This window comes from Saccopteryx leptura, chromosome 3, assembly GCF_036850995.1.
Source record: "Saccopteryx leptura isolate mSacLep1 chromosome 3, mSacLep1_pri_phased_curated, whole genome shotgun sequence".
Classification (NCBI taxonomy): Eukaryota; Metazoa; Chordata; class Mammalia; order Chiroptera; family Emballonuridae; genus Saccopteryx; species Saccopteryx leptura.
In genome coordinates this window covers 125,911,908-125,938,326 of record NC_089505.1, presented here as the reverse complement: position 1 = coordinate 125,938,326, position 26,419 = coordinate 125,911,908, and the positions used below count along the sequence as shown (strand labels likewise).

General features: G+C 42.2%; 1 protein-coding gene and 2 non-coding genes across 3 annotated transcripts in view; 2 read left to right on the top strand and 1 right to left on the bottom strand.

The window, feature by feature from the left end:
• The first annotated feature begins 2,909 nt into the window (after positions 1–2,909).
• On the top strand, positions 2,910–3,016 carry LOC136401908 (U6 spliceosomal RNA). The gene has a single exon (XR_010750832.1). It is a non-coding gene; the product is annotated as a U6 spliceosomal RNA (small nuclear RNA).
• Positions 3,017–10,036: 7,020 nt separating this feature from the next.
• Positions 10,037–10,112, bottom strand: TRNAS-GCU (transfer RNA serine (anticodon GCU)). Its single transcript has one exon. It is a non-coding gene; the product is annotated as a tRNA-Ser (tRNA).
• Positions 10,113–21,510: 11,398 nt separating this feature from the next.
• The window catches only part of NRDC (nardilysin convertase), a 92,030-nt gene continuing 87,121 nt past the window's right edge, over positions 21,511–26,419 (top strand). Inside the window, exon 1 of the mRNA XM_066376266.1 lies at positions 21,511–22,031. Coding sequence (XP_066232363.1) covers positions 21,688–22,031 — 344 coding nt within the window. The 5' untranslated portion in view covers positions 21,511–21,687. The remainder of the gene's footprint in view (positions 22,032–26,419) is intronic.

Below are 26,419 nucleotides of genomic sequence, written 5' to 3'. Positions count from 1 at the left end.
TGGCCACCAAGGTTCAAGCTGCATAATATATGTTAGTGGCAACTTGTCCTGGTTTTCCTCTTGTTTAACAATCCAAATAAAAGAAGATTTAAAAAAAACCAACCCTCTTGACCTCTAAAGAAGCAAAAGTAGGCCAAAAGTGCAATATAGTATTGTAGCTATTTATAGAATCTGTTTTAAATGCATGTGTATCTGTAAATACAAAGTGATTCGTGACTTATTATTGTCTCCTCAGCCTGTACCATTATTAACTTCTAGAAGCAGCAAGGGGGTAGAGTGTACTAAATGGTCACAGACTCGTTGAATATTAGCTATGGAAGGAAGCTCAGAGAAAATTTTGTCCAGGCTCCTTGTTTTACAGAAAGGAAGGTTGAGGTCCAGGGAGTGGGAGGAAGTTTCCTAAGGTTACTCTGAGAGCGCATGTGATGGAGCCAGGAGTAGGTTTTAGATCACCTCTGGGGAAAAATTCACCTGTTCTATATATATTATGGGCCTGGCACTAATAAATATTAGATAAATATATATATATATTAAAACAAATGATCCTTGCCTGCAAGGTACCTATAGTCTAATGGAGGTATTTCTAAAATATTGTTATTATCCAAATTTGTCAGGCAAGGAAACATAGCTTTGGAAAAGTTAACATACCTAAGTCACCCTCTAGGATCATTTGAACCCACCTCTGTCTGACTTATGCTCTTTCAACTTCCCTCTTCAGTTTGTCTTTCAAATGAGGGATATATGGAGTAGTGGTAATGACTCACTCCCAAGGATTCTCAGAGTTAATTAAATAACCTCAGGCGGGACATTGGTTTCACAATGGCTTTGTGACTGCAGCCTTGTAACATCCACAGAAAATGAACATCCTCCAGACCTGACTTTCCCACTCAGATCCCCTGCCTCTACCCAAAGCTCTTTCCTAGGGTATCAAGTTTCTAATGTATATTGAAGAATGCTGGTTTGTCTGCCAACAGTTTGGGATAAGGGGAAGGAATTACAGCAGCCAGTGTCCTGGGATCTTACTGATTTTGGATTTCCCGTCCCAAACCCACATCTGATTACCTGCCACAGCTGGTGAATCAGTCAGCAGCCTGTGACTGAAAGTGTGTGTGCAAGAGACAGGCCCATGAGTTACAAATACTGTTAAGTGATGTTTTCGAAGGCCTGGATCCCTTATGTGGAGTAGGCAAAACCCAAATGTATTCATTCAACAAATTAATGTCTAGCATATACCAAGATACAGTCGGTGGAAAATCAAACACAGTCCTTGCCTTCATGAAGATTATAGTCTGGTATAGTGATTTTCCACTGGTGTATTACAAGAATTTTTAAAGCTTGCAACCAATATCTGACTATTTAGTCAGGGGAATTGACCCCTTTTCTCTTAGATTGTCAAATAAAAAATGACAGCATCCAACACAACAATAGCCATCTGGTGTGAATGAATCAAAAGTATACATATTTTAGCCTGACCTGTGGTGGTGCAGTGGATAAAGTGTTGACCTGGAATGCTGAGGTTGCCAGTTCGAAACCCTGGGCTTGCCTGGTTAAAGTACATACAAGAAACAAGTTGATCCTTCCTGTTCCTTCTCTTCCTCTCTCTCTCTCTCTTCTCTCTCTAAAGTCAATAAGTAAAATCTTTTTTTAAAAGTCTGCATTTTTTTGTATGTGTGATTGGCAAAAAAAATTTTTTGGTGTGCCACAAAATTTTATTTATTTTTAATTTTAATTTTTAAATGAGAGGAGGAGAGATAGACTCCCGCATGCACCCCAACCAGGATCCACCAGGCAACCCCCATCTGGGGCCAATGTTTGAATCAACCAAGATATCCTCAGTGCCTGGGCCAACAATTGGGCCACTGGCTACAAGAGAAGAAGAGATAGAGAAGGGGGAGCGGGAGGGGAAAAGAAGCAGATGGTTGCTTCTCATGTGTGCCCTGACCAGGATTGAACCTGGATGTCTGCATGCCAGGCTGACGCTCTATCCACTGAGCAAACCATCCGGGGCGGTGTGCCACAGAATTTTAATAATTAGTTTACATGTGCCGTGAGATGGAAAAGATTGAAAATCGCTGGTCTAGTAGCTTATGATTTAGTCTAGACATTGTAAAGTAACCACCCCAATATAATTACAAAGTGCTCTGAGGAAGTTACATCATTCTATGAGAACACGTAAGTGGGAAACCTGAGTCACCTTTGTGGAGCTGTATCAGGGGCCCTAGGAAGATTCCTCTGCACCCAAATACCTCCGTTATCCACCGATCATTGCTTTACATTTCTCAGTTAAGCTTTCAATTATTAGTTCAAGCCTTTGATGGCTGATTAAGTACAAATCCTCCCAAAAAAGTAAGAGTGAGAGAAGAAACATCTGTACCATGAAATATCCTTAGGCTGCCTGGTTCGAGTTGTCTTCTGAGGAGCGTAACAAACCATTCCAAAACTTAGTGGCTTCAAACAACAAACATTATTTTTCATGGTACTGTAGGTTGGCTGGGTGGATCTTCTTGCTGAGGCTGGAGGGTCTAGAATAGCCTCATTCACATGTCTTTGTGCCCAGATGAGATGACTGGGGTGGTTGAGGCCACTGCTCATGTAGTCTCGTCCTTCAGAAAGCTGCCCGGATTTGTTTACATGATAGTGGAAGTTTTCCCAGCAGCAAGAGAGGACAAGCTCCAATGCAAAAGCACTTTTCAAGCCTCTGTTTACATCATGTTTGCTAATGTCCCACTGACAAATGCAAGTCGCATGATCAAGCCCAATTTTAAGGAGTGGAAAATAAGATGCCATCTCTTGTTGGTAGGAGCTGTAAAATATTGTGGCCAATTTTTCAGTTTACCAAAGGAAACAATCCTAAATCATCTGAAAATAAGTTTGGTATATTTCCCTGGATCTTAAAACCTGGCTCGGAAGTGCTCGCTTCGGCAGCACATATACTAAAATTGGAACGATACAGAGAAGATTAGCATGGCCCCTGCGCAAGGATGACACGCAAATTCGTGAAGCGTTCAAAAAAAAAAAAGCTGGCTCTGAAGATATCCCCCAAAGACAAATGTCAAAATGGTTTAGAACAAGGTAGTCTCATCATTTCTTTAGTTGGCCAAAGGGTCTACTTTGGAGGAATCAAGACATAGTTGGATAGAGAAGATTTGATTCTTGTTTAGCAGTCCATTTGGTTACTTCTTAGCTACCCACTGAGGGATGAGCCTGACTTCTCATTCCTTGGGATTCACCATAATAATGGTTGTGATTCCCACCTGAAGTTTCTGGCTGGAGGCCCAGCAGAGGGATTCAGTATATCTAGAGAAGATGGCTCAAAGAATAGTTGGGCCCTTTGCTGCAACTATACTTTCTTCCTTGGAGAGCTCATCAGGTCCTGAAGGTTTAGATACCAAGTCTTTGATAATGACTTGCATACGCAAGTTCCTACTGGAAATCTTTATGTCTCAAACTTCATATGTCTAAACTGGAACTCTTGATTCTGCCTTAAATTCATTTCAACCTTAACTTTCACAGAAAGCTAAGCATCATACTTAATTCCTTTTTTTTTTTTTTAGTGTTTACATATAATCCAGCAGCAAGTCCTGTGATTCCCCTTCTAAAATAGATCTCAACTGGGTTCAATTCCCAGTCAGGGCACACAAGAGAAGCTACCAATTTGATTCCCAGTCAGGGCACACAGGAGAAATGCCCATCTGCTTCTCCGCCCTTCCTCCTTTCCTTCCTCTCTGTCTCTCTCTTCCCCTCCCGCAGCCAAGGCTCCATTGGAGCAAAGTTGACCCAGGCACTGAGGAGACGGCTCCTCAGGCGCTAGAATGGCTCTGGCTGCAAAAGAGCAATGCCTCAGGTGGGCTGAGCATCACCCCCTGGTGGGCATGCCGGGTGGATACCTCCGGGCACATGCAGGAGTCTGTCTGACTATCTCCCGCTTCTAACTTCAGAGAAATACAAAGAAAAAAAAAAGAGAGAGAGAGAAGCTACCATTTGCTTCTCTCCCCCTCCCTCTCTGCATTCTTTTTCTCTCCCCCTCCCACAGCCAGTGGCTCGATTGGTTCGAGTGACAGCCCTGGGTCCTGAGAATAGCTCAGTTGATTGGAGTGCATCAGCCTCAGGCACTAAAAATATCTCAGTTGATTCAAGCATTGGCCCCAGACAGGAGTTGCCAGGTGGATCTGGTCAGGGCACATGTGGGAATCTGTATCACTATTGCCCTTCCTCTCAAAAAGAAATATATCTTAAATCTGCCCACTTTTTGCCATTTTCATTGACTTGACCTTGGTCTAACCCACTGTTGTTTCTCCCCTAGAGAGCTACCACAGAGCTCCTAACTAGCTTCCCTACTCCACACTTGCTCACCCTCCACACAAAGCAGTCTTTTAAAAATATAATGAATGAACAGCTTTGTAACACTGATATCTACTTCAGTAGTACACATGAAAAGAATCCAGAGGCTTCCATTATTATTAACAATTATTACTTGATTGATTCTGTTTCTAGCCCTGAATCTATAGTTAACTTATTGTGGGACCTCTGATAAGTCATTTTCTGTACTAGTCAACTATCACATCTCACATGTCTTCAGGAAATTGCAACATCTCTCTCTCTCTCAAGATTTTACTTATCATTTTAGAGAGAGGAAAGATCGATCCAGAGAGAGAGAGAAAGAGAGAGAGAGAAGGGGAGAGGAGCAAGGAGGAGAAGCAGGAAGCATCAACTCCCATATGTGCTTTGACTGGGCAAGCCCAGGGTTTTGAACCTATGACCTCAGCATTCCAGGTCAATGCTTTATCCGCTGCGCCACCACAAGTCAGGCCTTGAAGTACTACTATTTCCTCATTCAAATGAGGTGATTCTAGTGAAGACTTATCAGTAAAGGGGACATGTGATTAAAAAGGGCCAATCAGTCTGACCTGTGGTGGCGCAGTGGATTAAGCGTCAACCTGGGAGTGCTGAGGTTGCCAGTTTGAAAACCTGGGCTTGCTCGGTCAAGGCATATATGGGAGTTGATGCTTTCTGTTTCTCCTCCTTCTCTCTCTCTCTCTAAAAAAAAAAATGAATAAAATTAAAAATTAAAATAGGGCCAATCAGAATCCTACCCCACAATTTTTAAAGAAAACTGGAGGTATTTTATTTCCTTTAGAGTGTGAAATATCTGACCTGTGGTGGCGCAGTGGATAAAGCATTAACTGGGAATGTCGAGGTCGCTGGTTTGAAATCCTGGGCTTGCCCAGCCAAGGCACATAGAAAGAGCAACTATTACAAATTGATGCTTCCTGCTCCTACCCGCCCCCCCCTCCAATAAAAAAAATTTAAATTAGAGTGTCAAATATATGAGGATATGTGCTCTAAAACTGTGATCCCCTGTCCTCAAGCCAGGTATAGAATGCTGGTCTGTAGTAAGAAAACAAGGCCATCATGCAGAGAGAAGCATAGAGTTCCCCTGTCCTGATTCTGGCTTCTTGAGGTTTGACTGGTCACTCCTTCCTCTGCTTATGTTAGATACCTAAGTATATGTCTATAATAAAGCCTCCACTTATCTTTGCTCATTGGAGTTAGGTTCTTATCACTTGCAACCAAAAATATATTCTTCCCTCTTTGGTTTTCAGTCTTCTTAGTGTTCTAAAGTACAGTAATTCTAATTTTTAAACACTGAGTATTTCACAAAATCCCACTTCTATGAACTTTCTGATTAAGACTTTGTTTAATCTGGAACAAAGCCAATCACTCTCTTTACTTTCACTTCTCATATCTGAAACGCATGAGGAAGAAGGATTTTGCAAGGTGAGTAGTAGTTGTCCAAGAATACTGATGACAGCACAGGCAAAAGTTCCCGTGATTAGGTCACTGGTCCCCAAAGCCTGGCTTCCCAAGTACTCAGAAGCTAGACAGAACATCTAACACCACAGCCACTCTTCCTCCACATGTTTCTATTTTCCTGCCAACCAGGGGACACTCACCATCTTAAGAGAACACCATTGACTGGACTTAGTTGTGTGACATATGCCTTTCTTTTATAATTTTGAAGTGACCAAATAGCAAATACCCAAATAGGTAGTCTCTAGGACAGGGGTCGGGAACCTATGGCTCGCAAGCCAGATGTGGCTCTTTTGATAGTTGCATCTGGCTCGCAGACAAATCTTTAATAAAAAAATAATGTTAAAAATATAAAACATTCTCATGTGTTACAATCCATTCATTTCCTACCGCTCATGTTCATGGTTGCTGGTGGCTGGAGCCAATCACAGCTGTCCTCCGGCACAACACCAAGTTTTTATTGGCTAATGTGTAATGTACACGGGTTGTTGTATGGCTCTCATGGAATTACATTTTAAAATATGTGGCGTTCATGGCTCTCTCAGCCAAAAAGTTTCCCAACCCCTGCTCTAGGAGACTTGAATAAGAGTTTCCTTTGCTTAATATAAAACCATGCAATAGAAATGCAAATTTTTTTTTTTTTTTTTTTTTTTTTGTATTTTTCTGAAGCTGGAAACGGGGAGAGACAGTCAGACAGACTCCCGCATGCGCCCGACCGGGATCCACCCGGCACGCCCACCAGGGGGCGACGCTCTGCCCACCAGGGGGCGATACTCTGCCCCTCCGGGGGGGGGGGGGGGTCGCTCTGCCGCGACCAGAGCCACTCTAGCACCTGGGGCAGAGGCCAAGGAGCCATCCCCAGCGCCCGGGCCATCTTTGCTCCAATGGAGCCTTGGCTGCAGGAGAAGAAGAGAGAGACAGAGAGGAAGGAGGGGGAGGGGGTGGAGAAGCAAATGGGCGCTTCTCCTATGTGCCCTGGCCGGGAATCGAACCCGGGTCCCCCGCACGCCAGGCCGACGCTCTACCGCTGAGCCAACCGGCCAGGGCCAGAAATGCAAATATTAAGCAAAGTAAATTACCAAATCCTTGAGGAGTGTGAATCAGAGTCTCAGCTCTCTTCACATTCAAATATACCTCTTGGGGTGGGCAGGAATTTACCAACAGACTGGAATAAATCTAATACACTGTGCAACCTTAGTTAAGCCACTCCCTAGTTCTGAGCTTCAGGGGCTTAGACCAGATGGTTTCTGCAGGCCCTCTTGGCCCTAATACTCTTGATTTTATGTACATTTTCTATAAGAGCTGCAAGTAGCAAACAGAATTTTGGCAGAAATTCTTTCATTATGAAAGCCTCCTTTTGCCTGACCAGGAGGTGGCGCAGTGGATAGAGCGTCGAACTGTGATGCAGAGGATCCAGGTTCGAGACCCCGAGGTTGCCAGCTTGAGCGTGGGCTCATCTGGTTTGAGCAAAGCTCACCAGCTTGGACCCATGGTCGCTGGCTCGAGCAAGGGGTTACTCGGTCTGCTGAAGGCCCACGGTCAAGGCACATGTGAGAAAGCAATAAATGAACAACTAAAGTGTCACAATGAAAAACTGATGATTGATGCTTCTCATCTCTCTCCGTTCCTGTCTGTCTGTCTCTATCTATCCCTCTCTCTGACTCTCTCTCTGTCTCTGTAAAAAAACAAACAAACAAAACCCCCCAAAAACGAAAGCCTCCTTTCTTCCTGGGTACAATGAAAAGAGACAAGGCCTTTGTGACCTCCACATCACTCAGTCAAGCTTGAGGCCTGGTTTCTGAGGCCGCCAGAAAGCATCTTAACAGCTAAGTGCATCTGGATGGTCTATGACTGCTTGTCCCACACCAGAAGTTTTTAAAGGGTAACAAGGAAGAGGAGAAACAAGGCTCTCTGAGGAGACTTGCTAAGAATAGAGCACAGGCCTATGTTTCAGAAGAAACACCAGGCAGCTATGTTTAAGAGCCATAAATGAATGCCATTCCAAGGACTTAATTTATAGAGCACCAAGCATGTGCCAGGCTCAGCTGGACAAGATCTTTCTGAGGACAATCTCTGTCATGCAGCTAGAAGCCTGGAAACTAACACACTGAGAGATTTGCATGTGCTGAACTATCTTTCAATCCCTCCAAACATCAGATCACAGGATGAGGACTAAGAAGGTAGTGAGGTAAAGTGGTTAAGAGTGTAGTGCTGGTCTGACAAATCTGGGTTCAATTCTTGGTTTTTTATCACTAACTATACTGCTTACAAAAATTAGGGGATATTTCAAAATGAATATGAAGCTATAAAATATCCCCTAATTTTTGTGAGCAGTATAGTTGTATGACTTTGAAAAAATTACCTGCTGAGCCTCAATTACTTCATATGTAAATACAAAAATGTATATTTACCTCAAGAGTTTGTTGAGAGGATTAAATGAGAGAATGGGCATAAAGCTCTTACTTAGTGCCTGATAAATGTGGTACTGACAGCTGTCCCACACAGTCATCTCAACCAGGCAAGGCCAGCGAGGCAAATCCAACCCAAGATTTGTGTAAAGGCACTAAGAACAGAGACCCAGTGTAAACACCATGAGCAAAAGAGCAATAGAAGGGGGAATGTAAGTAGGAGATGGAGCCTGGACTTGGAAAGTAGATCAGGTAGAATAAAGGAACAAGGGAGGAGAGTCCAGAATGGCCTTGTTAGCTCTGTTGCATGACCTTGTTGGGCTGACTGCCACAACACATCTGACAGAATGATCTCATGTACTTTCTCTTTCCTCCTAGAAACCAATCTCCAGGAGTAAGAAATAAACCAAGAGTGAGGTTTTAGAGTGTTCTGGAGCCTATATTAGACGTGCTCTCCCACACTCAAAAAATTAGGATTCCAGAGACCTGGGGTTGAGTTCTCTCTCTGCAACATGTTAACTGTGTGATCTTTGACAAATGTATTTCCATCTCTAAAATGAGATTAATAATCTTTCTTACTTCACAAAGTAGTCCTGAGAGTCAAATACAAGTGTATTTTAGAAACTGGTGGATATTCTGGACATATAAGTTTTGATTGGCTTCAGAGAAACCTCTGGAGGCTATGAGCAGTTAAAAAGAATCAGCCAGTGCATGCTGGGATGTGATGAACAGAGCAGTGAGTTGCGACAGGATTGGGACCCAGGAGGGGAAGACAGAAGGGTCCATCTGCGCTATGATTAGAATCCCATAATAAAAATCATCACTCATGTTCAGCTCTTTACAGTTCCCAAAGCACTATCTTATCAAAGCCCCAGTGATCTTTGACAAGTGTTCAGATGAGGAAAATGGTGGCCTGCGTCAGTAACACAACCAGCCCAAGACTGCATAGACAAGGCAGCAAACTACATGGTTGGTCTCAGAACAAGGTAGGGTCTGCCTCTAAGAATAGGCATTCCTGATTCTGAATACTGCCTTCCTATTGGGGGTGGGGCACAGCTGAAGAGAAAACCTAAGTATTCATTGTGTCTACATCTGGTTTCTTCTCTGCTTGTGGGAGAGAAGGAAGGAGAGGAACACATGCTGTCCTCACCACCCCAACACCCTCAGTAAAATTAAACCCTGGAACAAGGTTGAGCAGCAGAGTCTGTCCTTGTTTCATGGGACCAGGGGTAGTTGGTCTCTGGAGTCACACAGAAAAATGCCACCTTATTCAGATTGTACACCTTCTTCAATTCCCTCAATTGTTCTTTCTAATTTATTCAACCAGGAATCAGGCTGGTCTTATGCCAGCCTAGGAGATGTGTCATTACAGTCTGAGCAGAATTACTCAGGTGGCGCAATTAGCAAGAATTGGAGTTATCCTTCTCTAGGACTGAGCAGAGAGAGAGCAATAATAACTCTCAAGTCTCTCCCATCAGATTCTAGCTAAGCAGATGTTTTCATGCTTTTTTAAAATTATTTTTTATTTTTTTTGTATTTTTCTGAGGTTGGAAATGGGGAGGCAGTCAGACAGACTCCCGCATGTGCCCAACCGGGATCCACCTGGCATGCCCATCAGGGGGCGATGCTCTGCCCCTCTGGGGCGTTGCTCCATTGCAACCAGAGCCATTCTAGCACCTGAGGCAGAGGCCATAGAGCCATCCTCAGTGCCCGGACCAACTTTGCTCCAATGGAGCCTTGGCTGCAGGAGGGGAAGAGAGAGACAGAGAGGAAGGAGAGGGGGAGGGGTGGAGAAGCAGATAGGTGCTTCTCCTGTGTGCCCTGGCCGGGAATCAAACCCGGGACTCCTGCACAGCAGGCTGACGCTCTACCACTGAGCCAACCGGCCAGGGCCTCCTTCATGCTTTTTTTTTTTTTTTTTTTTTTTTTCTTTTTTCTGAAGCTGGAAACGGGGAGAGACAGTCAGACAGACTCCCACATGCGCCCGACCGGGATCCACCCGGCACGCCCACCAGGGGCGACGCTCTGCCCACCAGGGGGCGATGCTCTGCCCATCCTGGGCGTCGCCATATTGCGACCAGAGCCACTCTAGCGCCTGAGGCAGAGGCCACAGAGCCATCCCCAGCGCCCGGGCCATCTTTGCTCCAATGGAGCCTTGGCTGCGGGAGGGGAAGAGAGAGACAGAGAGGAAAGTGCGGCGGAGGGGTGGAGAAGCAAATGGGCGCTTCTCCTGTGTGCCCTGGCCGGGAATCGAACCCGGGTCCTCCGCACGCTAGGCCGACGCTCTACCGCTGAGCCAACCGGCCAGGGCCTCCTTCATGCTTTTTAATGCTTATCGTTTTCCATGCACTGACACCTCTTATCAGTGACATATTAAATATTAAATGTCATGTAGTAGTGTGAGTTTGTACAAATATAAAGAAATATATGGATCTAGAGGAGTATACATAGTAACAAAAGGGAAGATCCCACTTGCAAATATCTGTAGTGTCTTCTTGTTTTGTGTTGGCATGTTTCATTGATTAAAACCGACTTTTCTTTTCTTTTTTAAATTTTTTATTTATTCATTTTAGAGAGGAGAGGGAGAGACAGAGAGAGAAGGGGGGAGGAGCTGGAAGCATCAACTCCCATATGTGCCTTGAGCAGGCAAGCCCAGGGCTTCGAACCAGCGACCTCAGCATTTCCAGGTCGACACTTTATCCACTGTGCCACCACAGGTCAGGCCAAACTGACTTTTCTTAATGTAGCTTCTATCCTTATTATAATAGCAGTGATGGTATGTGCATTAAAGTTCATCTGAACTATGTATCATTTGTGGAGCGACTCTTCCCTGTGTTTGTGCTAAGAGCTTTGGGAGGAGACTCTGCCATCTGAGGTCTTAGGGACTAAGACAGTAGGTCTAGCACCAATGCAATGAAAGCCACGATACAAGGCAGTAGTTCATGAATGACTCAGAAAAGGGGGAGATTGGGGTGAACTATAACAGTCAGGGAAGGCTGAATGGAGGAAGGACTGGGGCTGCAAGAGGTCAGGGACAGCCATTCAGTTTGCACTTCAGAGACCCTCTCCAGGTCCCAGCTTCGTACTGAGAGGATGCAGAAAATCATGGAGCAGTGTACGCCTCCAAGCAACTTAGCTCAGTATTAACTCCCAACAGAGGGTCAGGATACACTGCTGGATAGCATGTGGGAGCAAGGCTGCCAAATTGGTAAGAAAGTACTAAGACCATAGAAAAATGAAACAAAATGCAGATAGAACTGGCCTGCTTTGGGAAGAGGAGAATCCATTCCTTATCCACCAATCCCCCAAAAGTAGAGCAAGTCTAAGCAGGTAGCAAATTCAATTCAGTTCTTCACCCATTCCTAGCATGTCTAGATTACTTATAACACCTAATACTATGCTATCCCATATTGTTTAGGTAATGATAATAAGGAAAAGAGTCTGTACATGTTTAATTATAAGTGCAAGCATTGTAGGCCTAACTAGTATAAAGTACATGTCAGCAGCATGACTTTTTTCCTGAATATTTTCCATCCATAGTTAGTTGAGCCCATGGATATGGAACCTGCAGAAGGGAGAGCTGACTATATTTTCAAACTGTAGTAGTTCATAGAATAATGGCTGCCAATAAAATGAGTGGCAATTAATTCATTGAGAAGACTGGGATACACTTCAGATCTGAGCCTCTGCATGTGTTGTTCTTTCTACTCCTCTGTCTCCCAAGATCAGTTCGTATCTTCTCTGGGAAACAACATTCCCCACTGCTTTCCTTTGCCATAGAACTTACTGTGCCATACTGTAATTTTCTGGTTACTTGCGGGACTAGATTGTCCATTGATACAAAGTACATTTTTTTTTCTGTGAAATAAACCAGGAAAGAGGTAGGTAGTTAGTTAGCTATAGTATCCAGAGTTCACTATCAGTTCACTGCTTTTCCAAGCTCCCAGCTTTTGAAAGAGCTGCCTGGATCACAGTTACACTTATTGATAGGGAGGCTTCTATCCCTTCTTTATTGGCATCTTTCTGCTTTTCATGGTGGATATATAGGATGCCTATGAATCAGATGGTAACTGTCCAAAATAAATACTTGGGTCTATGCATGATTCATAAGCTGATTCCTTAAGAGAATAGATAGGCCCTGGCCGATTGGCTCAATGGTAGAGCGTCGGCCTGGCGTACAGGAGTCCCGGGTTCAATTCCCGGCCAGGGCATACAGGAGAAGCACCCATCTGCTTCTCCATCCCTCACCCTCTCTTTCCTCTCTGTCTCTCTCTTTCCCTCCCACAGCCAAGGCTCCATTGGAGCAAAAAGTTGGCCTGGGCACTGAGGATGGCTCCATGGCCTCTGCCTCAGGCGCTAGAATGGCTCTGGTTGCAGCAGAGCAACGCCCCAGATGGGCAGAGCATCGCCCCCTGGTGGGCATGCCCGGTCAGGCGCATGCGGGAGTCTGTCTGACTGCCTCCCCATTTACAATTTCAGATAAATACAAAAAAAAAAAAAAAAAAAAAAAGATAAAAATAAGATCCTAAAAATTCTACTGAGATTAGCAATAATATCTCTAAGTTCCTTCTTTCCTCTATTTCCATTGCTATTGCTTCAACTTACAACATCAATTCTTACATCACCAGAGGAGCATGGTGGTTAAGAACAGACTCCCTCTAAGCAGGTGGTGGCACAGTGGATAGAGCGTCGGACTGGGATGCAGAGGACCCAGGTTCGAGACCCTGAGGTCGCCAGCTTGAGCGTGGGCTCATCTGGTTTGAGCAAAAGCTCACCAGCTTGGACCCAAGGTCGCTGGCTCGAGCAAGGGGTTACTTGGTCTGCTGAAGGCCCACGGTCAAGGCACATGTGAGAAAGCAATAAATGAACAACTAAGGTGTTGCAACGAAAAACTGATAATTGATGCTTCTCATCTCTCTGCGTTCCTGTCTCTCTGTCCCTCTCTATCCCTCTCTCTGACTCTGTAAAAAATAAATAAGTAAATAAATAAAATCTTTAATAAAAAAAAGAACAGACTCTGGAGACAAACTATGGATTCAATTTTTTTTTATAAATAAATTTTTATTAATTTTAATGGGGTGACATAAATAAATCAGGGTACATATATTCAAAGAAAACATGTCCAGGTTATCTTGTCATTCAATTATGTTGCATACCCAAGAATTCAAATTTTGATTTAACCCCTCACTAGCTCTGTGACTTTGGGAAAATTACTAATCTCTCCATACCTCAGATTCTATATCTGTAGAGGAGGGATTCATCATAGAGTTGCTGTGAGCATTGAATGAGATCATGTATGTTTAGGAGAATGCCTGGAACATAACAAATGTTAGCTATAATTATTATTACTTGCTTTTGTTTATATCAGTTGTGTCCTGGTAGAGAATAAATGTAACATTCAAATTAGGTAATTTGAGGTATATTTAATAAAGGAACTCAACAAAATGAGTGTAGCGCTTAGAGAGACCAACATGGGGTATAAATTTCCCTCAGTGAGAGCAACAATGGGAATCATTACTAGCCAAAGGCACAAAAGGATAAGGGTAGGGAGTGATTACCAGAATCTGAAGAGTGCAGTTGCATGGAAGGGGCTACCTGGTGAGAGGTGTGGCCTTTGGTGGAGGTGCATATCCTCACCAAGTGATTCAGTAGGGAGGGACCTGGGGGATAGATACCCTCTTTCCTCTTTCCTGCTGACCTCTGATCTTCTGCTTCTACCTCCCAATGCTAGACCAAACCAGAAGCTAGAGGGCAAGGAAGACTGTTGGAACCTCACATAGGTCAAACTTCTAGAACACAGGATAGGTGGAGTACAGTGGAGAAAGTGTCTGAAGAGGCAACCGGATAATATCCGACACCCTTTCATCTAGTCTCACCTTCCTCTATTCCCTATCTTGCAGCCACAATGCTTTTTCTAAAGCAAAAATCTAATCTTGTCTTGCCCCAAGTTGATATCCTTTGGTGGCCTGCATTGCCCTCAGATAAAGATACTCAACATAAAGTATGGGACCTAATGATTTATCTCCAGCTTTAAACCCCTCCAGTTGTAACTATTGCCATCCCCGTTTCAACCTTTCCTCTGAGCCATATCTAATTACTTTTAAACTTACAAAAACATAGCTTTTTCTTCTTTGACCCTTTTCTTGTCCTGGAACTCAGCCTGGAATTATCCTTCCTCTTTCATTCTCCTTCACTTAGCTAATGCTTATTCGTGCTTTATTCATACATAGAAATGAAGGGGTTTCTCTTATCCAATAGATTTGGGGTGATCTAAGCTCTGTTTCTATCGCAATGTTTTCTTGAGTCCTGAAAGTAGTGGTACTTTAAGGCTGGTATTTGATAATACCTTCATTTTCAAATGAACTTTTGTGATTTTATTGAGATTCTAATTATAATAGTTACATAGCTTATAAGATAGTGCCTGAAAGTAATGAGAGTTGAATTTTTCATATGCTTATCAAAATGTACCTTCAAAGTGATCCTCTAAGTGTTGTGAAGTAGCGTACCTTAATTCCACGGGTTATGTAGAGACACCAAGGCAGGATACAGAAGAATTTTTAAGAGGAGATTTATTAATAAGCTGGCTACATATGACTTACACGGAGTATAGCTGACCCAAATCATGTGTGTGCAAAATAGCCCTGCAGCTCATTATATAGACTTGATCACATACAGGTTGGAGGGAAAAGGAAGGGGAACATGACACAATAATCAATTATTAATAAGCTTACAATATTTGTCTATAGGAGCTATAAAAAACATTCCTACATATGAAAACTTACAAGGTAACATATCAAAGACATTCACAAATCTTTTAGTGTCTACCTTCCATTCCTTTGCCTAGAGTTATATGTTACTCTCAGGATTCCAGGAAGGGAGGAAGAGTTAAACTCAATATAGGATATGTAAATATTGTCTCTTATTGAAAGGGAAAGGAAGTTTTTCAGATAACCTTTATTCGTTCAGAGAACTATAGTTAAACTAAATTGCCCAGTGGTCTTTGTAAGCAAGAAAGCTTCTGCATTCTTCTCCCTCCATTTTCCACAGAACGGAGGAGGCAGAAGCCTGACTTTTCCTCTTTAAAATGGCGTTGTCAATACTAAGTTTTACAGTTCTTTGGCACCTTACCACATGGGAACAACTGAAGCCTAATCTACATCCTGAGAATTCTGCAGTGCTAAGATAGACTTCTAAGAGTTCAATTTGCCTGGGGACCCAATGGGCTTTTTAGGAGAAAGGTAAGTAAGCCTTTTGGAGCAAAGAGTATAAACAAAAACTGTCTCTGGCCCCTGGACTGAGTAAGGTGAAGAAAATAAAATGTATTCAAGGCTTTCAGCAATAACAGTACAGTCACCTTCTCCAGGTAGAAGTAACTTCACATTATTAAAGAATGTCTATTGAAAGCTCTTTTGTTTATCTGACTCTCTCTTTTTGAAAAACAAACAGAATCCAAAGGCTCTCATGGTGGAGAAAAATGGGTAGTACCATAAAGGAAGATAAGAATCTATTCTGTCAAGACCCAGATGGAAAAGTTACTTCTTTCCTTTTTCTTAATTCCAAAATTCCCTTTAAGGCAGTGGTCCCCAACCTTTTTTGGGCCACAGACCGGTTTAATGTCAGAAAATATTTTTACAGACCGGCCTTTAGGGTGGGACGGATAAATGTATCACATGATTGAGACGAGCGTCAAGAGTGAGTCTTGGATGTAACGGAGGGAATCTGGTCATTTAAAAAAAATAAAACATCGTTCAGACTTAAATATAAATAAAATGAAAATAATATAAGTTATTTATTCTTTCTCTGTGGACCAGTACCAAATGGCCCACGGACCGGTACCAGTTCGCGGCCCGGGGGTTGGGGACCACTGCTTTAAGGAACAAAACAAACATTTCTATGTCTCTAGCTCCACCTTATGGTTTATCAAGAAATTACTCACCCCAGCATCAACAGGTGAATTAGGTAAAGAAGCCATCAGAATCTTTACACTTGCCAACAGTTCTTGAGCACATACTTTGGGCCAGGTTCTGTTGTAAGTGATCTTCAAGAATCATGGCATTTAATCCTTACAACACCCTATGAAAGATATATTTTATAGATGATAAAACCAAGGTTAGGAGAATTTACCAGAGTTTAGGACTTGTCCAAAATCAGGCAAGTGGCAGAGTCAGGGCTTGAACCAACCTCTGTCTGCTTTAAATTACAACTGTCTGCTTATACACTAATGCACACATTTAACATGTGTGTTTTTTTTTTATTCCTCTTACAACACACTTGTACATCCATCATCTTTTTAAATCAATGATTTGCATTTTCAAGGCAGCCCATAAGGAGTGGATGATCCAAAGGAACAAATTAATGTTTCAATCACAGACATTAGTTTAAATCATTTGGCCCTAGGTGAAGAGACACTTGGTGTAAAAATGGGATAATGGAAAAGCCATGAGATTTCCAATAGAACCTAAGTTTGAATTCCAGCTATGACACTTTCTAGCTATGTTGGGCAAGTTACTTAATGTCACAGGCTTCAATTTCCTTATTTGCTGAATTAAGAACCAGTGGACTCAGAGAATGCTAAACTTTGTAAATCAAACTCTGGCTAAAAAACAAACAAACAAACAAAAAACAATAACTCTGTCTTATTTTTCTCTTCTTTTCTTTCTTTCTTTCTTTCTTTTTTTTTTTACAGAGACAGAGAGAGTCAGAGTGAGGGATAGACAGGGACAGACAGACAGGAACGGAGAGATGAGAAGCATCAATCATTAGTTTTTTGTTGCGCATTGCGACATCTTAGTTGTTCATTGATTGCTTTCTCATATGTGCCTTGACTGCGGGCCTTCAGCAGACCAAGGAACCTCTCGCTTGAGCCAGAGACCTTGGGTCCAAGCTGGTGAGCTTTGCTCAAACCAGATGAGCCTGCACTCAAGCTGGTGACCTCGGGGTCTCGAACCTGGGTCCTCAGCATCCCAGTCTGATGCTCTATCCACTGCGCCACCGCCTGGTCAGGCTGGCTTATTTTTCATAGAAACTAATTACTAAAAGTTAATAACATATCAGAAAGAACATACACATGATAGGTAGGAGAGTGGCCTCCCGAAGATGCCCATATCTTAATCCCTGTGCATATGTTAGGATACACAGCAAGGGGGAATTAGGTTGTAGAAAATATTAAGGTTGCTGATCAACTGACCCTAAAGTAGAGAGATTTATTTTGGATTATCTGGGTAGGTCTAATTTAGTCACAAGACTTCTCATAAATGAAAGAGGGTTAGAGGGAGATATAATTATAGAAGAAAGGCACAGAGAGATGCACTCTTGCTTGCTTTGAAAATGGATAAAGGAGGACATGAAAATGGATAATTGAGGAATGTAAGCAGCATCTCCAAGTTGGAAAGGGAAAGGAAACCAATTCACTTCTAGAGCCTTTAGAGAGGAATGCAACCCTACTGACCCCTTAGGTTTAACCCAGTGAGACCTGTGCCATTCTTCTACAGAACTATAAAATAATGTATTTGTGTTGTGTAAGCCACTAAGTTTGTGGTAATTTGTTACAGCAGCAATAGAAAACTAATACAATAGTTGGTTTTTCCAGACTCATTACTTGTTTCCTGTGGTGGTGTAGAAAAAGACCTGGGCTTGGAATCTGAAGACCAAGGTTAGCATCCTACTTCTGTTATTAAATAGCTGTGTGACTTTCAGTAAGTCGTTTTTCCTCTCTGAGCCTGTTTATCATGTGGCAGTACCTACCTTACAGAGTTATGTAAACAAATCAGACAAAAGATGTATAGGTGTGGCATAAACTGTTAAGCATTCTATACATGTAAGAAATTATTTACAGTGGCTGATACATAGTTGGGATGCAAGAAAGATTTGCTAAACGAGATTAATTATTCTTGGTAGTCCTTGGGATGTGGAAATGTGATAGCAAAACATATGCTAGGTACTTTGAGAAGATAAAAAATCATAGATAGTATCTATCTACTCCTAAATTGATTAAAACATAATTATGGAGCTAATATATTCATGAAAAGATTTAAACAAGAACTCAAAATTTATTTAGAATAATAATACAAGTCACGGGGCCAAGGAAATTATGCAAAAAAAAAAAAAATAGGGATCCTGTGTTCAGGTATGGAATGGATAATCAATGTGAGCTGGAAAAGTCAAAGAAGGCTTCTAGGAGGAGGTAGGTCTTGAGCAGGATCTTGAGGGTATGGTTAGATGAAGACCAATTCCTAACATTACTCCTACAAAGCACTGTTTTTCTACCCACAATTCCAGGAATCACATATTAAATTTAAGACATTGGTAGTCAGTTTCAATGTTTCATATGGTATGCTTTTGGACCCCTTGGTAATACTTTTTTGTTTTTGTTTTTGGTTGATTTTTTTTTTTTTTTTTTTTTGGTATTTTTCTGAAGCTGGAAACGGGGAGAGACAGTCAGACAGACTCCCACATGCTCCCGACCGGGACCACCCCCCCCCCCCCCCCCGCACGCCCACCAGAGGGCAAAGCTCTGCCCACCAGGGGGCGATGCTCTGCCCCTTCCGGGGGGGTGGGGTGGGGGGAGTCGCTCTGTTGCGACCAGAGCCACTCTAGCGCCTGGGGCAGAGGCCAAGGAGCCATCCCCAGCGCCCAGGCCATCTTTGCTCCAATGGAGCCTTGGCTGCGGGAGAGGAAGAGAGAGACAGAGAGGAAGGAGAGGGGGAGGGGTGGAGAAGCAGATGGGCGCTTCTTCTGTGTGCCCTGGCCGGGAATTGAACCCGGGACTTCTGCACGCCAGGCCGACGCTCTACTACTGAGCCAACCGGCCAGGGCTGACATAAGGTATTTTTAAAGTCACTCCAAATTTATCTTGAAGTTTGAATACCCAATTCTTCCTAGAACTATGTTTATAGTACAGGAGAAAACTATTTTATGCTCATACAAACTCCTTGGTATGTTGTGCACACATAAGTCTTCTAAGAGAAGACTCAATAAGAATATGCCTACTTCTTGACCTAGATACAAAGCTACCAAACATGGATAGCAATCAGTGGGCAGGACACTTAATTACAAGAGCTCCAAAGGTATAATTTCTTTGAGGTGGGACCAGGACAAAATTGTAAAGTAAATAATATTTCTCTTGTTACCTATGTCCTCTTTCAGTGCCCCTCCTTCCACATTTAGCGACCTCTTCACCCAATCACTTCATTGGGCTTGAGACTTTAATAGGGTCATAGTACTCCCAATCTACTCAACCTAGTATCAACATTCCACACTTCTGACTTATCCTGATTCTCAAATATAAAGGCAGATAATGGGGTTAATAAAATAATTTATCTTTTAATTTTTAGGAGTAAGGCTCATGTCTGTCCCTCTGGAAGGTAGAGAGCCATTGCATTGACTAAAATAACTTTTAGAGGTAGGCATCAAATACAGAAATGTTTTTACTTTTCATGATTTCTGACCTCTCATCAGAATACTAGGGAGAGAAGGGTCACCAAACCTGATGGGAGGTAAATCCTTGAGATAAAAAAGGAAAGGAGTATAGTATGGCTGAAGATGGGGAAGAGGGGAAGGAAGCATTAAAATACTCTTCAGAGAGCCTGAATAAATGAGGCTAAAACTTATCCTCTGTGCTCCTCAACTTTCTTGGGGATCTCAAGGTCTTTTTAACTTTCTAATATGTCATACTTCTACAGTCTGGTGACCTGTAAGATTTAGAGGTCTCTTTTTAAAGGGAAATATTAACAGGTTACATTTTAGGATATGGTCTCTCTTTGTTTCTAGTTAGAAAATTCTAATCACTGGCTGAATTTGAAGATTTCTTATGGCATCATTGCTTTGGAGAATTAAAAAAAATGCCCTTAAAATAGACGTCACTTCAGGTGACTCAACAACAAACATTACTGATTGAAAACAAACTGGGATACTTGAACAATATTTTTCAATTAATTTACCTCATCTGCTGCCCTAGTTCAGGTTTTCATCATTTCCTGCCTGAATCCTTGCACTTCTTCCCAACTCCTTATTGTCCTATCATCCATTATTTGTTGTCACAGCATTCATTGTTTTTCAAATACATATTTTATTGTCTGTTTTTCCCAATTAGACTGCAGGTTCCATGCCCTGGCTGGATAGCTCACTTTATTAGAACATCTTCCTTAAGTGCAGAGATTGCGGGTTTGTTCCACAATCAGGAAATGTGCCGGAACAGATTGATGTTCCTCTCTCTCTCTCTCCCTAAAATCAGTTTTTAAAAAATGCAGGTTCCAAGAAGGCAAGGATTTCTGTTTTGTTTTTATGTTATTCTGTGTTTGTAGAGCTCGGGAGGCCTAGACAAATTTGGAGACTTTTAACTGAGTCATCAATACATCTCCCTGCTTCAAGTGGTTCTCCATTCATTCATACATGTATACTCCTTTTCTGTGCTAGATCTCTTGCCTTACGGTACCAATACATTGTATCTTATTAACATATCAGTTTTTAATTTTTCAAGAGTGTGTTTCAGTCACATGTTAGATGATTGTCCACTAAAGGCCATTACAAGCAGAAAATAACTTTGGAAAAAGGGACCCGAGGGCAGCAACCTCCACCGCTGTAGCTGCTCAATAAATTCTGGCTGAATTTAACGCTGTGAACTGTAATCAGTGGAGAAGCAAAAAAATGTTTTCGCATAGAAGAGGGACCACAACTACGCCGGTCTCTTAAGCACCTTTATAGTCCCTAAGAGCGAATACCATCGAAAGGTGGCCAGAGACAACGTGAAGAGGCACACAGCCTATCTCTGCCGTTCAGCTGCGCTCCGCTCGGTCCACACCCGAGCAGCTTCCATCCGGCGGCGAAGAAAAATACTTCCGAGGTTCCGTTTTTTAACGTGCTGAGTCACTGCCGAAGGCTCCGCCCCAGATCTGAGGGACAAGATGCGCAAAATATGACATGAATGGGGGAAGGAATTTAGGGGTTCTTTTTCTTCATTCGCTTCTCGGTCTTCATCAGAGGAACATTTTCCTATGAGCCACAGGGCCCTACCCATTGGCTGCCTCCTACCGACTGTCCACAAACACCGTAAACACGGCGCAGCTGCCTAGGCGCCCTTCTCCCGTCGTCCTCCGCGCCACTCTCTCCGCCTCTTCTTCCTCGCCCCGCCCACCCTAGGTTTCGAAGAGCTCTCTCTGACCAGGTCGCTTTGGTTCCTTCTATTCCCCGTTTCCATTGGTTGCTTACGTGCGCGTGACTACTATCTTGCCTCTTTATTGGGTAGACCCAGCAGCGTCACTGGCGGCTGGCGGGCGGAGGGACGAGGGGAGCTGGCGTGAAGAGACCGATTGGGGGAGGGGTGCAGGGCCTGTCCTCCCAGGCGGCTGCAGCAGCACCAGCGCCAGCCGCCACCGCCTCTGGAACGCGGAGGAGGAGGAGCAGCTGGAGGAGTAGGAGGAGGAGGTGGGCCCTGGGGAGAGGGATGCCCATCGCTTCGGCTTGGTGGTGAATGCTGAGGAGATTCACGGTGTCTGCAGCCTGTGCCACCCGGAGGAAGTTGTGGTGTGAGGCCGGGCGGGAGCTCGCGGCGCGGTGGAGAATCGAAGCGCGGGGTTGGTGCGAAGATTCGACTGCTGTCAGGTCCTTTCCTACTCCGACCATGCCTGGAAGGAACAAGGCGAAGTCTACCTGCAGTTGCCCTGACCTGCAGCCCAATGGACAGGATCTGGGCGAGAGCGGCCGGGTAGCCCATCTAGGAATAGATGAATCTGAGGAGGAGAGACGGAGGGGGTCTACCAGTAATGCCGGAGACCCTGAGATCGTCAAGTCTCCTAGCGACCCCAAGCAATACCGGTGAGGGAGGAGGCTTGGAACCCGGAGGAGAGCCGGGTGCGGGCCTCTCTTGCTGCCGCGGTCACTTCTTTCTGTATCTCCCGGAGGAGGTGCAAGAGCTCACTTCCCGCTCCGAATGCTCCCTTGGGTCGAGGTGGTTAGGACAATTAGCGGCTTCCATGTGGTGTCCGCGGGACGAGTGGGAAATCTTGGGTTTCACGAGGAATCAGTATGTCAGAATGGGGATGGTGGTTCGAATAATTTTGACATTAAGCAAGAATGGGAGTTTCTCTGAGGAAGGTAGGCTGGATGGTGAGACAGACTTGGTTATTGGGTTACGAGGAAAGGTTGAAGAGTTGAAGGTTTTCATTTTGGAGAGGGTATTTAAGGGGTGCTTAATCACCTTTTCACAAATACTTGAGTGCCCTTAGTTGAAGTAGGGGGTAAAACTTAAAGGTGGAAGTAACTAGAGGACAGTGTGGCTTGAGTAAAAGAACTTAGGCATTATAGTTGGCCTAGGGTGAAGTGGCTGGTTTCATGGGTTTCTCATTACTAGAATGATTGGGTGACCTCTTCCAAGAACATATTAGTCTCAGTTGTGTGAGGCATACACTTGTAAGGTTTCTCTTCTAATTCTGAAATTCTCTACTTTTGGTTTATGCTGGGATCTTTTAAACATCTCTTAGCTAGTGGCTCAGTCCCCACCTGAATATTTCCTTCAGAGGTATGTGATGACTGCTATGCACTTTAAGGAGAGATTGTATTGTTCAACAACTTCATTTTACAGGTTGCTGAAACTGAGATCCAGAGAGAGAGCTCACAATTACACAGCTAAACAATAACAGAGTTGATATGAAAACCCTGTCACCAAATCCAGTGAACCATTTACTGATTTCTATGAAATTTCAGTCACGTTGAGTCGAAAGCTGAAGAATTTTTGGTCTCAGTTTGTTTATAAGCCCTTATAAGTGTTAGAGCAGGGGTAAAGAACTTACAGATAATTGTTTCCACTCCCCACTATCCCCATTTGACCTATGATTGAAACTGAGAACTAGAAAAAAGTCATTTAACCTCAAGTTTAAGACTGTCCTGTTTTCTCTTTTTACTCCAAGTCTGTGATTAATAATACACAACTCCTTGTACTATTTTTTCCCCCCAGGCTGCAGGGTAAAGAGATTTTTATGGATAGGCTAAATTTTGTCTTTTTCTCATGAAAGATGTGGTTGTATTAGTAATATATAAATGAACAAATTGAAACCTTGATAAAGGTGCTTATTTTTTGCCTTCCTAAGTGTTCACTAACAGCTTCAGTTTTGTTTGCTTATATAAAAACACATAATAACAGCTACTGTTTGTAGAATACACAATGTGTCAGATACTGTTTCATTTTAAATATATTCTTTCATTGATGATTTCATTTTTGGCAAATTCATTTGACAGATACTTATAAAGTATACTATGTGCCAGGTACTGAACTATCTTGAATCTCTTATGAAACTTTATCGAATATATAACAATAAAGTTTCATTCTGGGGTCTGAGCATACAAAAATAATTAAGATAATCCCTGCCTTCAGGGAGCTTTCATTGTAGTAGAAGGACACAGGCACAAGATAGGAAAATTAGGGCAAGCCCTAAGAGAAGTATATAGTAGGTGTATTTGGGAGGAAAGTTAAGGAGTGGGAAACTCCACCTAGAGAGAAAATTAGGAAAGACTTCAAAGAGGAGATAATACTTAAGTATTCTTTTAATATATTGTTTTTATTTCTATCTTTATATATGATCTTTTGCCAAGTCATTGTCCTTACTGTCACAGTTTTTTTATTTTAAAGAGAAGGGGGGGTTGATTAGAATAGCAGTGTTTTCCAATAACTTCTCCTTTTAAACAGTAGGTCCACTTTTATCTGTTTTAATGTATTGAAGTTTCAATGAAACTTAAAAAAAAAAAAAAGATTTTGTTGCTTTAAAATGAAGATGGGAAACTTTAGTACTAGATGATTTTAAAGATTTATCCAACTTAAAGTTAAATGCTATGGCCTGACCTGTGGTGGCGCAGTGGATAGAGCATCGACCTGGAAATGCTGAGGTCGCCGGTTCAAAACCCCGGGCTTGCCTGGTCAAGGCACATATGGGAGTTGATGCTTCCAGCTCCTCCCCCTTTCTCTTTCTCCCTCTCTCTCTCCTCTCTAAAAATTAATAAATAAAATTAAAAAAAAAAAAACAAACAAAAACCTTAAATGCTATGAATTTTTTTAACCTGAAACTAGACATGAGGCATCTGTAGCCCAGATAGCTGAGTTACCCTTCCAGGACCTGCTCAGATGTTATCTCTGTGAAGCCTTTCCAGGCAGAACTAATCCCTTCTTTCGCTGTATTTCAGGAGTTTGTACGTGTTTCATTATAGTACATAGTCATCATACTATAATCATATGTCTTTTGAATGTGTGAAGAAGCACCACAAACATGTCTGATTAAAGGAATATTGTGGTGAAATAATGCCTTGAAAGATTTGTTTACCAGTCTGCATTAAGTATTAGCTTGTGGCAATTTACATCTGTATATGTGTAATTTGTATTCAACTTTTTAAAAATGTTTAGCATACCGCCAGGACATTTATTCTGTTTTTTGAAGGATCTGTATAAATGCTTGGTAAGTGTTGATTTTCTTCTTTTCTGTAAGGATTAAGGGACTCTAGTTTGGGAAATATTGTTCAAATCTTTATTGGTGTAAAATGTAAATTCTATATGGACAGATTTAGTGGTAGTACAGTTTAAATAGTAACTTATTTTCATAATGAAGACCACTTAGGAAGTTTATATTAATTTAAATAAAAATAAAACACTTTCCATGTTTAACCTGTTTGTAAAAATATCTGTATTTCTATGAGCAAGGGAGAACTTGCGAAAAGGTAAGTGAGATTCTGAAGAGCAGGTCTTTTAAATTTAAATTTTGGTTGGACTTTACAACCGAGGAGATTGTTATGTTAATACTTTCTCAGTACTGGATGCTGGCTGAAAAAGGTATAGGCTATTCTGAAAATTTATTTTGTTGTTTACTGTTATACACTGATAAACAGAAGGAGGCTCACAATCCAGGCAGGACAACTGCATTGAGAATGCTACTCTGTGTCTGGCCTGTGGTGGCGCAGTGGGTAAAGTGCTGACCTGGAATGCTGAGTTTGCCAGTTGGAAACCCTGGGCTTAACCAGTCAAAGCACTTAAGCAACTACCATGAGTTGATGCTTCCCACTCCACCTGCAACCTCTCCTCTCTCTAAAATCAATAAATAAAATCTTAAAAAAAGAGAAAGAATACTAACATTTGCTGGCTTCTCAAATAGAAGTTGGGTTACTCAATTCAGAGCAGAAGTTTTGACAAATCTCTTATCAGAAGATTCCATCAGAGAACATATACTTTTGTATTGAATGGGAAGAACATTGATTTATATGTTGATCTTTTCAACTAAAACCTGTGGAATAATAATACTTTTTAAAATATATGAGACAGCAACTGCATTTGTTGTATATATACACATTAGTGATAAGATCATAGACTTTTAGAGTTACAAAAGAAATCATGTACTTAAATGTATATATATTTTAGGAACTTAATACAGTCCAATCCCTTGGTCTGATACATGAATTAAAAACTCAATTTCAGTTGTACCCTCTTAGTTTTGTAATGTAGAGGCAAGCTAGGTCTTACCTTGCGAAATCCAGGCTCATTTAACAAAGTGAGTGCTTTTAAGGTTGAAATACATTAAATCTTCTGAATACTAATATAACTTTTATAGCTGTATCTTTGTTACCATTCCTTAGACTGAGTTTTTCATTGTGGTTGATGGGCTGGTAAGAATAGGAAAAACATTCTTTTTTTTTCCTTTAATTTTTACTGAATTTATTGGGGTGAGGAGGAACATTCTTAACTAAAATGCTTTTTTTGGGGGGAAATAAGATATAGCATTAAAAGGGTCACTGTTTTTGAAGAACTGAACAACAATAAGAACTCTTTTGCCTTCAGAGAATTCTAGTCCATCTAGACTCCTAGTGGAATCATGGAGCAGGATACTGAAGCAGAAATGCATTAAATATAATAGGTACTAGAATAGAGATATGTGTAAAGTGGCATTTTTAGTCATTTGTATATCTAGTTTCTCATCTCAAATTTTGTGACCTTGAGTACATTAATCTCTCTAAGGCTAAGGACCTTTGAGGACTCAGAAGAGGCTCAACCCCCAAAACCTTTGAAATTTAAAAGAACTGTCAGGCCTTGACCGGTAGCTTAGGTGATTGAAGCATAGGGTTGCAGGTTTGGTCCCCTGGTGAGGGGCATACAAGAGTCAACCATCGGGTGATTGTTATAGGTGGAATGGCAGATTGATGTTTCTCTCACTCCCTTCCTCTCCCTTTAA